At 42.7% G+C, this 13,230-nt stretch overlaps 1 protein-coding gene across 2 annotated transcripts in view; it reads left to right on the top strand.

Annotated features, from left to right (window-relative positions):
• LPCAT1 (lysophosphatidylcholine acyltransferase 1) overlaps positions 1–13,230 on the top strand; it is a 66,570-nt gene that overhangs the window by 37,097 nt on the left and 16,243 nt on the right. For both annotated transcript variants that reach the window (XM_006015680.3, XM_025205452.1), the window contains exons 10-12: positions 1,201–1,326; positions 8,497–8,650; positions 9,583–9,681. In XM_006015680.3, coding sequence (XP_006015742.1) covers positions 1,201–1,326; positions 8,497–8,650; positions 9,583–9,681 — 379 coding nt within the window. The remainder of the gene's footprint in view (positions 1–1,200; positions 1,327–8,496; positions 8,651–9,582; positions 9,682–13,230) is intronic.

A 13,230-nucleotide genomic window follows, 5' to 3' on the forward strand; every position in this document is an offset into this window, starting at 1 on the left:
CTGGGGCAGTGCCAACAATTACAGTACAGTAGAACCCTGATTTACATGAGTATTGCATTTCGGGGCAATTTCATGTAAGTCGAACTTGCGTAAGTCAGGATGACTTTCCCCATAGGAAATAATAGAATAGTGAGGGGTTGCGAACCACAGTCATAGTTTTTTTTTCCCCTTTTCTCAGTGGAATCACCTGTAGGAAGTGCATCTAGCATCTCACCTATGCATTTTGAGATGCTATTACCACAATGGTGGCACAACTCCGCTTGATTCTGTCTGCAAATCTTGTGAGGCGTTTGCGTATATATGCGAATCTCACGAGCGTTCGTGTATATACATGAATGACGCGCATCTCAAGGGGCATTTTCCAGTCCGGACCCTAATAAAAAAATCGCGTAAACATGAGATACACGTAAGTTGGAATCACATAAATCAGGGGTCTACCGTAGCTTAAACCCGTTCTTGATACCTTCACAGGGTCAAGCTCTAAGTGAAGCAAAACCAGTTTTTAATGCATTTATTTTGAAATAAGGGATCTTTTAATTTTCCGTTTTGTTTTTTTTTTCTTTTTTCCTAACTAGTAGGAAGTTCAAACAAGCTTTTGCACTTGTTTTTGTAATTTGTATTCTATAATCTCTCTCATTGTATATTGTTTATCTTTGGGAAAAGATGTTCTGTAAACTACAGTTTTAACACCATCTTAAGGTAATTGTTGTTCTACTTGTACAGTTGTTTTGTGAGTACTTTCAAAATGGTTTTATTGTTCTGTTCCAAAGTAAATAAGGATGTTACCTTTTAAAGGTTTATTTTATTTTATTCTATTTAAGCTTTCATCCGCTGTTTTTATTTTGTTTTCTATCTACCAACGTGCTTTTAAAGAATGGAAAGTGTATAAAAGTAGTCCAATATTTCTTTTTCTACTGTCATGATTTAGGAAGATCAGATTTCATATTTTATTTAACATTCTTTTTTGTGGCTTTCTTTGACCTGTCTTTGCAAAGAATGTATTTTTAACCCCTTTCTTGTGCTTACACTTTTCTTGGCTGCTCCTTTTTGTTGTTGTTGTTGTTGTTGCTTTGATATAGAAGGTGATTATTATAAAATTTTAATGCTGTACAGAACCACAATAGTGGGGATTTGGGGGGGGAGAGGTGTGAAAGGATATCACATGTGCTATATCAGAATTTCTTTTTTCTTTTTTTAAAGGGCCTTAAGGGTTCCAGTGACAGATTACACATTTGAAGACTGCTGTCTAGCTTTGGCTGAAGGACAGCTCCGTCTTCCTTCAAACACTTGTCTCCTGGAATTTGCAAAGCTTGTGAGAAGTCTTGGGTGAGCACATCACATTCATTTTTATTTGATATCATTGTGTATAGTGCTATTTCATGTAATTTCATTTTCGCTCTCTCACAACTTAGATATTTTATTAAAAGTGGAACTGCTTAATATTGCAAACAAGGAATACATATGCATATTTCAAGCAATACCACACAAGAGATTAGTTTCAGCAAATGCCCTGTTTCTAGCTTCTGTGGGGAAAGTTTGTCTGACCTCTCTTAAGGATTCTTTCCTTCTCTCCCTCTTCATCTCACCATGGACTTTTTTCTGACTGGATAGAGCCATGTAATCTGACCCACGGTGCTCCCCCCAGCTCTGGAAATTTGGTGGTGGGGAAGTGATGGAAGTTAACACTGCCATCTTTTCCCCATTGCTGAATTTCCACGCCCCACATGGCTGGATCAGGACTGGTCCTGTGTGGAGGAATTGAGTCTCATTCCTGCGTGTCTGGTCACCATTGTGATACAGCATTAAGACTTAAGCTCTGTGCACTCAAGAGAAGGGTTTGAAGCCCTTGCTTTATTTGGGGGCCACTCTGCCTTGAGTAATTCTCCCTCTTCACTCCTTGAGGTTTATAAGAAACAGGTTTCTGGGAAGGAATTTTTGCCTTTTCTGTGGATTAGTCTGGGCAAACATGGGATTTTCTAACCCCCATTGAGAAGCCCAGGGACCTGATGGGTAAGTTGTGACACCACCCAATTTACAGTCTGGTTGGTGCATAGTATGGATAGTAGTGAATTGGAAGCGGAAGGATTAGAAGTAGATTATGTGAAGGGATATCCAAAAGGAGATTTGAGAATGGCTTGGATAGCTCCTAACAACTTTCGTGTTTGAGGAGACAACTTTCTCTTCTTCCTCCCAATAATTCTTTTTGTCATAGGAGAGGGTGATGGGAGTCTTAGAAGGACTGCTCATGGTACTGGTAATGTTACCATATGTCTTCTTTTTGGATCCTCAGATCTCCATCCAGGCGGTTTTTAAAAATATGAACACGTCTGGGTTTTTGCTCTGGTCAGCATCCAAGTTTTTCCTGGCACTTCCCACCTTTCTTTCCCTCGCAAGGAGCTGCTTGGGACTGGGGAGAGCAGGGGAAGGGCAACTGGAGGCAGGGGGTGCTGTGTGCATGCGCATACGCACATGGCCGGCATGCATCCAGGCAGGGTGGTAGGAGCAGCCCTGGCAGCTGGATGTAGGTAAGTCTATGGGGAGCAGGGGTTGGAGGGCTTGGGGACTTCCAGGGGGCATGGGTGAGTGGATGGGTTTGGCAGAGGTTGGGTGTTTGAGGAGTGACAGGTGCCTGCCGGTGCTAGGGGAAGCTGTCTGGATGCTGGTACTGCAGCAGGGCATGGGAGAGGCGCCAGCCCCCCCAGCAGGGGAAGGGGGTAGAGGGGACCCTTTGGGGGCAGCAGGGAGCTGCGTGCCCAGGCCAATGCCACTGGGGCCAGTGCCCTTGCTTGTAGGTGTTTGGGCAGTCAGGAGACTGCCCCAACAAGGCTAAGGGGAGCAAGGCTAAGCTGCAAGGCTAAGGTGAGCAAGGGCCTGTGGGTCGGGAATGAGGGGCACTGGCAGGGCTGGGGGAGCTGTGGGTTGGGATTGAGGGGTGCCAGGGAGGTGTGGGGGACTGTGGGTTGCAAGTGTGGGGCACTGGCAGTGCCCAGGGGCCACAGGTCAGTAATGACAGGCACCAGCAGGGACAGGAGGGATGCAGGTCAGAAGTGAGGGCCAGCATCAGGGCAGGGTGGGCAACAACAGAGGCAGGGCACCAGCATATTGCTGCTCCTCCCACAATCATATACACCCCCCTCTCAACAGGTGTCCTCCTTTTTGAAATTGGATATATGGTAGCCCTAAGTATTGGAATGAGGAGTTACAGATGGTAGCTCTGTTAGGGGACACGGCTTATGAAGGAAGGATCACCCACACTGTTTGTAATAGCTGCATCATTTCCAGATGCATTTCTTAATGAAATGGTGGCTTAGCTGGTGTCTGTTGTCTTCACGCCCCTGGGATAATCATTCTGGACCCCTGTAGTAGATTCAAGGCATTAATACCTTCACCATAATGAGTTTGACCCTATTGAATTCTGTTTTATTTATGCTATTCCTTATTTCTTTTCAGTTGTTAACATGCACATCTTTACACACCATTAACATGCAGTGCTACCTCAGCAGCTTTGCTTTTTTCATCTGCCCTGATTAGTTTATGGCCTATAATGCCTGTGTCTCAGTTCTGCTCTTCCGCCATGTTTGTTACCCCCTTCATATCCAGTATCCTGCACCAGAAGTCCCAGGTTCTCTATTTGTGCTAAGGCTTCTTGCATTTAGTGTACAAGCACTTCGCATATTTCTTACTGACCTCACCAAGTTCCTAGCCAGATTAGGTATTTTCCTTAACTGTATCACCTACATAGCTATTAGTATTTAGTATTTTCTTTGTTCTTCCTTCCCATGTGCTACCCTCAGGCATCTTTTTAATCTGTTGCTGCATCCTTGTTTACCTAGTTTTCTTCTGTACATTAAACGAAGTGTAAAGATAGGGTATATAAGTACCTTTCACTTCCAATCTGATAAATATGATGCTTCTGGCTGGTTAAAATCTTTCCTGTTTCTTTTTCATTTTGTATTTTCTTTTTTTAGTATGATTCTCTGTCCAGTTCTGTTATCACTCTTCTATCTACTTACAACCTCTCTGGAGGAAACTTGCTGAGTCTAATTGCTCAAGAAATCTTCATTTGATCAGATGCTATGCAGCATTGATAGTTGTGTTTCTATACCATGTATCTTCTCCAGTATGGCCACCAGTTTGCTCTTCATATGGCAGATCTCTTCTGACACTAGACACGTCCAAAGCAAATGAAGGCAATTTATTCTCTTTGGCATAATTATCCATATGCACAGTCTGCTACTGAGGCGCTTGCACTCAGCACTCAAAGGACTGTTTGGCCTGCAGTACCTGTTCAGGTGTGCAGGTGCCCTGATTTTTTTTTTTTTTTAATTTGTTGTTCTTGCCAAAGTGCAAAGGAAGTGGTGTTTCAGTTGCTGCTCTCCTGTGACTGTGAGATCCCACCTGTGGTTGAACCGGTTTATTGCTTTGAAGTAATTGGCTGTAGCTGTGAAATACCCATAGACAAGTACTCATCAATGACTGAGAAATTTCTTATCTAACTGTAATTCTTCTTTGAGATTAATTGTCCATAACCATGTTCTGCAGCCTGACTGTTACATTACCTGTTCCTTGTAATCCTGTATACCTGGGATTGTGTGGGTCAGAGGAAACTGCAGTGCAGTCAGTATATTCTTCCCTTTTGTGTCCTTGCTCCGATCGGGGTTCGTGTGCGCCAAATGGGGCTGCTAACAAAAGTCTCAGAGGTTGAGTGTGTGGAGGGAAGTGCATCAAGAGTGGAATGTGCATGTGGACAACACGTGTCTAAGAACTCCAGGTTCTGTAACGAGTGACCTCTCATTTCCTTATCTTTGTATGCAACCTGGTGTTCAGTTATGTTAAAACAGTAGGAATCATCCTCCCTTTTCTAACCTGTCCCTGAAACACAGGAATTGCCACCTGAGTCCTATAGTTCTAGGCTGTTAAGACTAGCCCCCTGCTATGGTAGGTAGGTATGAACTGTAAGAGGTCCTTTCCATTGATTTAGTCCACCAGTTTTTACTATCTTCTGTCATCCGTGGGTTGTTTTGTCTTCCTTTTAGATGAGTCCTTGCCAAATAGTAATTTAGGGATGAATCTGTACTTAAATATGCATTATGAGACTTATTATGTAGTCAGTTTCCAATTAATTTACTACATCCTCCATCAGTTGTTATATAGTGTTAGTTTTTAGTTATATTTATGCTATACTGAGTAACATGTTTTATTGAAATTTCATTATGTTACTTCAGCAGTTATCTTTATCAGCCAAGTTTTAGAATCTTGTCAGAAACCTTATGAAGGTAATGTCACTGGACCTGTTTTTCATAAAATCATATTAACTGATAATTTTACCATCTTCAGTTAAGAATTTGATCAGCCACACTGATATATATTCTTTCTCCCTCCCTCCCCCTCTTGAACTGATGCTAAGTACAATTCTGTTAGCACCTGGCAGGACATCTAACTCACTATATTAGACATTAGGCCAGCATTACATTTTTTCTCCAGTAGAAAAAAGTCTTCCCTGCTTTTCTGAAAGTGAATACTGTTGATTAAGAGTTCCTCTGAAAGTCACTTTGGTCTGTTTTATTTTAAAAAAAATTGGTTTTAATAGTTGATTTTTTTTAACTCTCTCTCATAATTACTATTTTATCATTAGAACTACGTTGATTCAATGAATACTTTTTTTGCTTTATGGATAATTTTGCTTTTTATTTTTGGTAGTTTGGTATTTTTGACCTATATTATTACAAGGGTTCCTTATTTTCGTTAACTCCACAAGCTATGGACTCTTAACAGATATGTCTCCCTTATCTACTTGCTTTTTTCTTTATTTGTAGTTAAATTCATTGCTATCATTTTCATTGTCATCTTCACTTCCCTTTTTCTCTAGAGTAGGAATTTTTTTTTTTTAAACTACCAGTGAACTCCCATGTTTGTGGGATTGTAGTTTTATGGGTATTGAAGTAAATCACTATACATGGTAACAGTGCTTATTACCCACCCACTTTAAATGAAGGCAGAAAAGACTGTTCCCATCTACTGTGGCTCTGAAGCTATTTGCTTAAGACGGTCACATGGAGGATCTTGTTCATGGCTTGGCTCATTGCCATCTCAGCTTTGTAATGAAAAATCATTGAAACTCCCCTGGCTCTTAAGCTTTGATTTTTGGGGTGTGCAGAGTCAGAATTTACTAGGAAAGATGCAAATTGGGCCCTCTAGTCATCTGTGCATTTTTCTAGCAGGCTTAAAGTATTGTCCTCCAAACACTCCAGTCCAGTTCTTGATTTGCTATAGTCTTCAAAGAAAAAGTGCTCAGGAGATGCTCCATCTCATTGGCAGTCATTCAGTCTCTACTACATCCCAGTAATGTCTTTTTCACATCTGTGCTTTGCATTTCATCCATGTCTGGTCAGTTCCCTCAGACTTTTATCTAATTTTCATTAAATGTTAGGGCCACCTTTTGACTTTTACACTTTGCCTATCTTTTCTCTGGTCCATTGCTTTGGCTCATAGATTCTACTCATTTTCTTTGTTCAGCATTTTCTAGCACTATCTCATTTAAAAAGAAAATAATTGTTATATTTTGGCCAGATGTAAATTAAGAAAGGAAAGCAAGCCATACTGACCCTTCATAGAACCTGATCACCAGACAGTTAAGAAATTAGCTAGACTCCTGAGTTGTGAACACCAGTAGAAAATAGTGGATATAATCTTTAAATGGGTTTCACATCTCAACAACATCACTTTGGTTTTCTGAGGTCTGAGTTATAGCTAATTTTTAGCCAGCTATTTGGCTAAGACTATTAAAATAAATAAAGCTGGGTGGTGTCACCTATACTAAAACAAACCCACCAAAATCCTTGTATTGTGTGAGGTTTGTGGAGGTTGGTTGGTTGGTTTTTTCTGTCCTCTAAATAAGTTGAACAGTGTTGAGGTACAGATAGACTTGCAGGGTACTTTGTAGCAAGAGAGCAATGAAGCAAATTGTACGTTCTGGGATCTTGCAGAAAGAAAAGAATGAGGTCAGTGCATGCCATGAAGTTTTCAGGCAAATTGGTACCTTTTGATCAGCATGGTCAAGCCCATGAGATCAAGTAATAATGTGGATTCTTGATTTACATTCATCTTCAGGAAAAGATAATTGATTCTTGGTGCTGTTCCTGGACTGTACCTGGGCATTTCTTCCTAGTTCTTTTGGATGCAAGAGAGGTGAATTCAACTTCCAGAAGGTCTTGCTGCAAGCTTTTCAATAAGAGCCCAATATGAACAAGAGAAGATAGCCAGATTTGCCTTTGCCAAGTCATAACCCTAGTTCAATGGGTACAGTTTATCTTAAGTCTGAGTAGTTTTCTTTGCCAAAAAGGCCTTACTCTAGAATAGGTTAGGCATCACTGCTGGATTACCTAGGTTACTTATGTCCAGCATTTCATCTGGTTGTGACCCTCTGCTCTTAGTTGTGGCCCAAGAAGCACTTTAAGAAGTGAAGTCTTATTGATGATGTGCCATCTAACTTGCACCCACTCACGACTAAACTGAGTCAGTCCAGTACTTCTTGGGAGGTAGCTTCCCAAGAAGGTAGTCCTCTGTGGCTTTTTCAGTGTCAAATTGAGCCTCTGATGTGAGCTGGGATCTCTCTGAATAGCTCTTCTCCCATCCTTCCCTAGAGCACAGGGGCTCATTAGCTACTCTATTGGTTAGTGAATGCATCATGGGATAGATACAGTAGCTCTGGCTTCTTTATGGGTCCTTATGGAGAGCAGGGTAGAGGTTCCACAGGGCCTAGCAAAAATCAGTCCTCATCAGACACTGAGGAGACCAGGGAAGTCCTGGAAAAAGCTGAGAGAAAGAGTAGTAGGAGCTGGTTATGGCAGCTGAACAAATTTCTGGCGGTTTCTCCTGTTGTGGGGTGGGGAAGAGGGGGAAGAATTATAGAAGATTTCTTACTTTGCTGTTGGAATGGCAAAAAAGTAGAACAAAACAGAGCAGGGAAACTGCCTATAATATGAGCGGCAGCCCACTTACTTGCTTTGGCCTCAGGCTGAAAAGATTGGACACCCCCATTGTCCTAGATTAAGAAAGCCATCTGCCAGTGAAAACAAGTCTGTTGATCAAGGTTTCATAGACTTATTTTTTTCCCCTGAAAACCCATCCTATACACTTGGTAAAATTTTGTTTTTTGTTAATAATCTGCAGTCGACAGTAGCATAGTAGTATCAGGAGTGGACCCCTGGTCCATGAATAGGCAACCCACATACTACAGTAAAGTGAATAATAATGAATATTTAAGTGCTTTTGAGCTATTGGAAATTGAACGGAAGGGCCTGTTTTTGGAACTTTAATATTGGGGTTCCAGTGTTTTTGTTAATTCTGAATTAGGATTATGAAGTGATGCATTACATAACATCTGTTATTTGCTATTTTGTATGATAGGGGTATTTTGTGGCTAAAAACGAAAGGAAAAAAAACCCCTCTAGCTTAGTCTTTTAACTTTCCTTCTTTTTCCCTCATTCCTTATAGGCTGAAACCAGAAAAGCTTGAAAAAGATCTTGAAAAATATTCTGAAAGTGCCAAAAAGATGAAAGGTGCCAGGGTCAGTCTTAAGGAATTTGCTGCGTACTTGGAAGTTCCAGTTTCTGACATATTGGAGAACATGTTTGCCCTTTTTGATGAGGTAAGAAATACCATCATGCTTCAGAGAACTAAGAATCTTCTTGTACCATTCCAACTGGGTTTTTAAAACATATACTCAGCTTTGACCCTGGTCTGCTCACACTAAATGTTGGGAACAGCAAGGTCAGCTCTGTAAACTTTGGAGAATTTTACCCTTTGTATCCTTGTACTGTCTCTTATTTAGCACATATTGAGAATTTCAATTAACTAAATAAAATGCTGGCTTAAGGAAGAGGTACCTGGTATAGAAATCAGACTAAGCCATTTTGGTTTAAAGGTACAAATGATGAAAAAGGCATACTTGGGGTGAAGGCATTGCTGGTTGTGGTTACTGATGGTGCACAATGGATTGTTTTCTAAAACAGCAACAACTTAAACTTGGAGTCAGCAGTTTTGGCAAGTCAAATCACTTTCTTCTGCCTGATGCACTGCAAGGAGATGGTCATTTTCTTTGTCTAGAGAAGGTGGTAGCTGGGCCAGGAGGTGGAGATGTTTAATATGTCTCTAGGTGCTCTTTCCTTCCCTGAATATCAGTACTCATATGCAGGGTTAGCTTAGGGCCACTGCCATTTGAGGGAAGGTGATGACTCCCAGCTATTATGACTTGTGTGAAGTGGGAAAATGCATCCTGGAGTAACCAGTGCCCTGATGTCTGATGAGAGTCTTAAATAGTTTTGAAAGGTTAATTTTGGCTTTCGGCTGACTTCTGACCAGGGTTTTCAGAAAGAGCCTCAGGATGTTTGGAATCGGCTGTCAGTAGAATAGATCTAAAAGCCTACAGGGATCTGTATAGTATAATATAAATGCCTTTTTTACACGCAGATATGCACTGTATATTTTGAATCTTTTTAACATTCTTTCAATGGCTGTGAAGTAAATAGAGTTTTGGAACAAAATAAATTCTGGATGTGTTTTGCTGCTTTCCCCTTACAGAATGAAGAAGGCATAATTGACCTGCGGGAATTTGTGATTTCTCTATCAGTAGTATGTAGGCCATCTAAAACTTTGGAAACAATTCAGTTGGCATTTAAGGCAAGTAGCAGTTTTTTACTACATAGATGTTTTTATGAGAAAAATAAAGTGACATGCAATTTAATATGACTGGATTTTATTTCACACATTCTTCTTGCTTCACATATATATTTAAAAAAAAAAAAAGAAAACCCCTAAATACTGTATTGGAGATCATGAAGTTAGAGGTAAGGAAAGATGTTTCTTCTGTGGGTGGTTAACCTTACACATACCTATGCTGCCACAGGTGCCCTAGACTCATCATTAGTTACTTTGCTGTAGCAGTTTTGGTAGCTTTCAGAGTAGGTAATTCTGGCTCCTTTCACTTGCCTGGCTAGAGAGAGAGCATTTTTGGCTTCTGCCCATGGCCTGCAATCATTCTGAAAGAACTTCCTCTTATTTTTTAATTTAATTTATTTATTTATTTATTTATTTTGCCTTTTCATTATTTCTCTTTTCCCCCACACTTCTACTTTTTCCTGGGTTCTGTCTTGCGGGTTGCTTTTCCCATTGCAAGCTATTACTTTGTATTTGTTTTCTCTTCCCTTTGTGGTTAGCTAAACTAGGAGGGGTTTTTTAATGCTTTTTAATATTCAGCCATTTCTTTCTGTTCCCTGTGGTAAGTTTAGAATAATACAACATTCCTGAGAAATGCTACATTTTCTTCTCCTTTACACTGGGCACTTGTAAAGACCGTAGAGCTTGTCTTTTTGGCTATGTCTCACGGAGAAAATTAATGGGCTTCACCTCTAACCATGGATCCAAAGGGCACCTCTGCTCCCCTGGCACTGGCCATCGAAACAATCCAGAAATCAGCTACAGGTTGCAGATCCAAGACCTGGCTCCTGCAGGAGGTCACCTGTCCTTGGCTCCTTAAGGAAGTATGCCCCACTGTCATCTTGCCTCCCTAAGTCCTAAATATCACAGCCTGGTATAGTTATCATTGAAGTTCACAGTGGCTGTGGTACCAGTGTTCCAGTACTGTCCTCCATTTACAATGATTGACATAGGTCTGTTGCTAAGAACACTAGTAATAAGTGGCATAGGGCAGGGATCAGCAAAATACAGCATGTGGAGCCATGGTTTTGGCATTTGGCAGTGGGCAGGAGGAGAGGTGGGGCTCCCTGTGCTGTACCGACAGCTCTGGTGGAAGGGAAGCTGTCCCTGCACTGCACCACAGCCAAGACAGCAGGGAGAAGCAGCAGAGGTGGGCTGTCTTAAGCCCTGCCTTCTCCCAACTCAAGGTGATTCATTCCAGCCACCTACCAGAAAATGTTTCTGACCCCTGGCATAGGTGCTTCTCAGTTGCTCTGCACCACTAGGATAGCCAACACCAGGATGGAGCATGAAAGGCTTGCCGCCACCACTCTGGTCGTGCATGTAGTCTTGACAGCCTGCTTTCTTCCCCTAAGGCACTAAATATCTTTATACTCCACAGAATCAGTACTTGAAGCCTGTGATGACCACAGTTATGCTTTGTTTATGGCGTCAGTATTGTATGCTGGCCATGCTAGTTCCTGGTCCAATTACTCTGACACTACCTGAGGAGGTTGGCTTATCAGAGTCCATGTCTGGGTGTTATTCCTTGCATGGCTCCACGCTGTCCATGATTCCAGCACTATGGGTGCCTATACACGTCCATTGAGTCTGCTCCAACATGCTGTAATTACAGCATGGTAATTACCGCACTCCAGCAACACGTGTATCATCAGTATCCCCACGCTGAAAAATGGTGGCAGGGACACTTTAACTAAAGCTCTCGGAGCCACTCTAATTTAAAGTACAGGTCAATCGCATCATACGCACATTTAACTTGCACGAATTCAACTATATGGGGGGTGGAGGGGTGGGGCTTGAGCTTGCACGCAGTGCTGCCGCTTACCTGGAGGCCCATTATGGCAGTGACGGCCACTGCCTTCAAAACCTCCCGCTGTCGCCATGGAGCCATGCCCGGAGCTGTGTGGCCGGCCACCGGGCGGCAGCAGCAGCGTGGTGGTGGCTGAGCAGCACACAGCCATCCCCACCACCACCCCACGCTGCGCTGCTGCCGCCGGCTGCACAGCTCTAAGCACGGCGCCGCGTGCAAACTCAAGCCCTGCCCCCTCTCCCACCCCACATAGTCACCGATTTTCACCTTACGCACTGACTTTAGTACCTAACCCCCATGTAAGATGCGACTGACCTGTACCCCCTGCCCTCCACTTCCCAGAGTATGTGTATAAATGCCTCATGAGTCAAATGACTCTTTAAAGGGATGCTGTCCTTTTAAGACAGTGGTCATCAACCAGTGGATCTTGATCCACTGGTAGATCTTGGAGCCTCTCCTAGTCTATCCGAGGCTGGGGTGGGGGGCTGAGTGCTGGCATGCATGCATGCACGTGCCCCAGCCCAGCAGGTCAGTCCATGGGGGAGGGAAGGGGCCGTGGCTAGATCAAGGCCCCTGCGGTGGGGGACAGTGCCACAGAGGCAGGAGCAGGGATAAGTTGAGTGGGGCCCCGGCCAGGTGGGACTTACCTGCTGTGGAGGCATGCCCGCAAATCATTTTTTTTTTTCCTCCCTCTACCTCAGTCTGCTCCCTCCTTTCTCTCCCCACAAACTTACCTGCAGGGTGAGGGACGAGGGGAGGGGTAGTGGCAGCACATGGTAGATCTTGGGTTGCTTTTAAATACTAAAGGTAATCTACTTAAAAAGGTTGGAGACTACTGTTTTAAGATGCCCTCAGAGGCTCCATGGTTCCCAGGCCAGGAATCTCAGGGTTCCTGTCTACTTCTGATGCGACTTTTGGATTGTCATTTTCTCCCTGAGTTCAAGGATGGGTCTAACTGTGTGCTGTCTCATCCCGTGCTGTTGATGTACCATATGCCTCTGGAGTAGCTACCTATATATTTTCAAATCAAATGGGTTCTCTGATTCCAAATTCAAGAATGCAATCCACATGGCAATAATCCATACTTGTCATCATCATTCTGGCCAAGACTGTTGTTCTAGAATTGTTTCATCACATAGGATGATCTTTGTGATGTTCAGGAACTGATGTGCCATGCAGCAGACTGCAGTTCTTGGTGGGGGACGGGATTCACTGAGCTTTCACAAAGGCTCAGTAAACAAGGCTCTTATACACACTCCCAAACCAATCTGGCAGATGCCAGGTATTTTTTCCCCGACTGAAAGTCTGTAGCCAAAGAACCAACCATCTCCCAAAGGGGTGGAGCATTTTTTACACTCACCCTATGCCGTCTTTTGCTGCTGGTAATGCAAAGAGAAAGCAGCATAGTTGACCTCACAAAGGAGCCTAAACTTTTGGACTTATTTGACTCTTCTACTAGCTTGCAGCTTTAAATAGCAGACAGTGAGTCTCTCCTTGCCAGGTGTGACTCCACATGTGTGGTCATATTGCTAATGTTGTAGACTCCTTACCAATAGGACAGAAGAAAGCCCTTCTACCCCTCATTTCCAGAGAGGTAATGTTATCATTTGCTTACAATTTGCCTTGAATGCTGCTGAAACATGATTTGTGTCTTTGGCAGTTGTCATGATACGATCTTATTGGCAGCAGGGTTCTGATTTTCT

This window comes from Alligator sinensis, unplaced genomic scaffold, assembly GCF_000455745.1.
Source record: "Alligator sinensis unplaced genomic scaffold, ASM45574v1 scaffold126_1, whole genome shotgun sequence".
In the NCBI taxonomy this organism is placed as follows: Eukaryota; Metazoa; Chordata; order Crocodylia; family Alligatoridae; genus Alligator; species Alligator sinensis.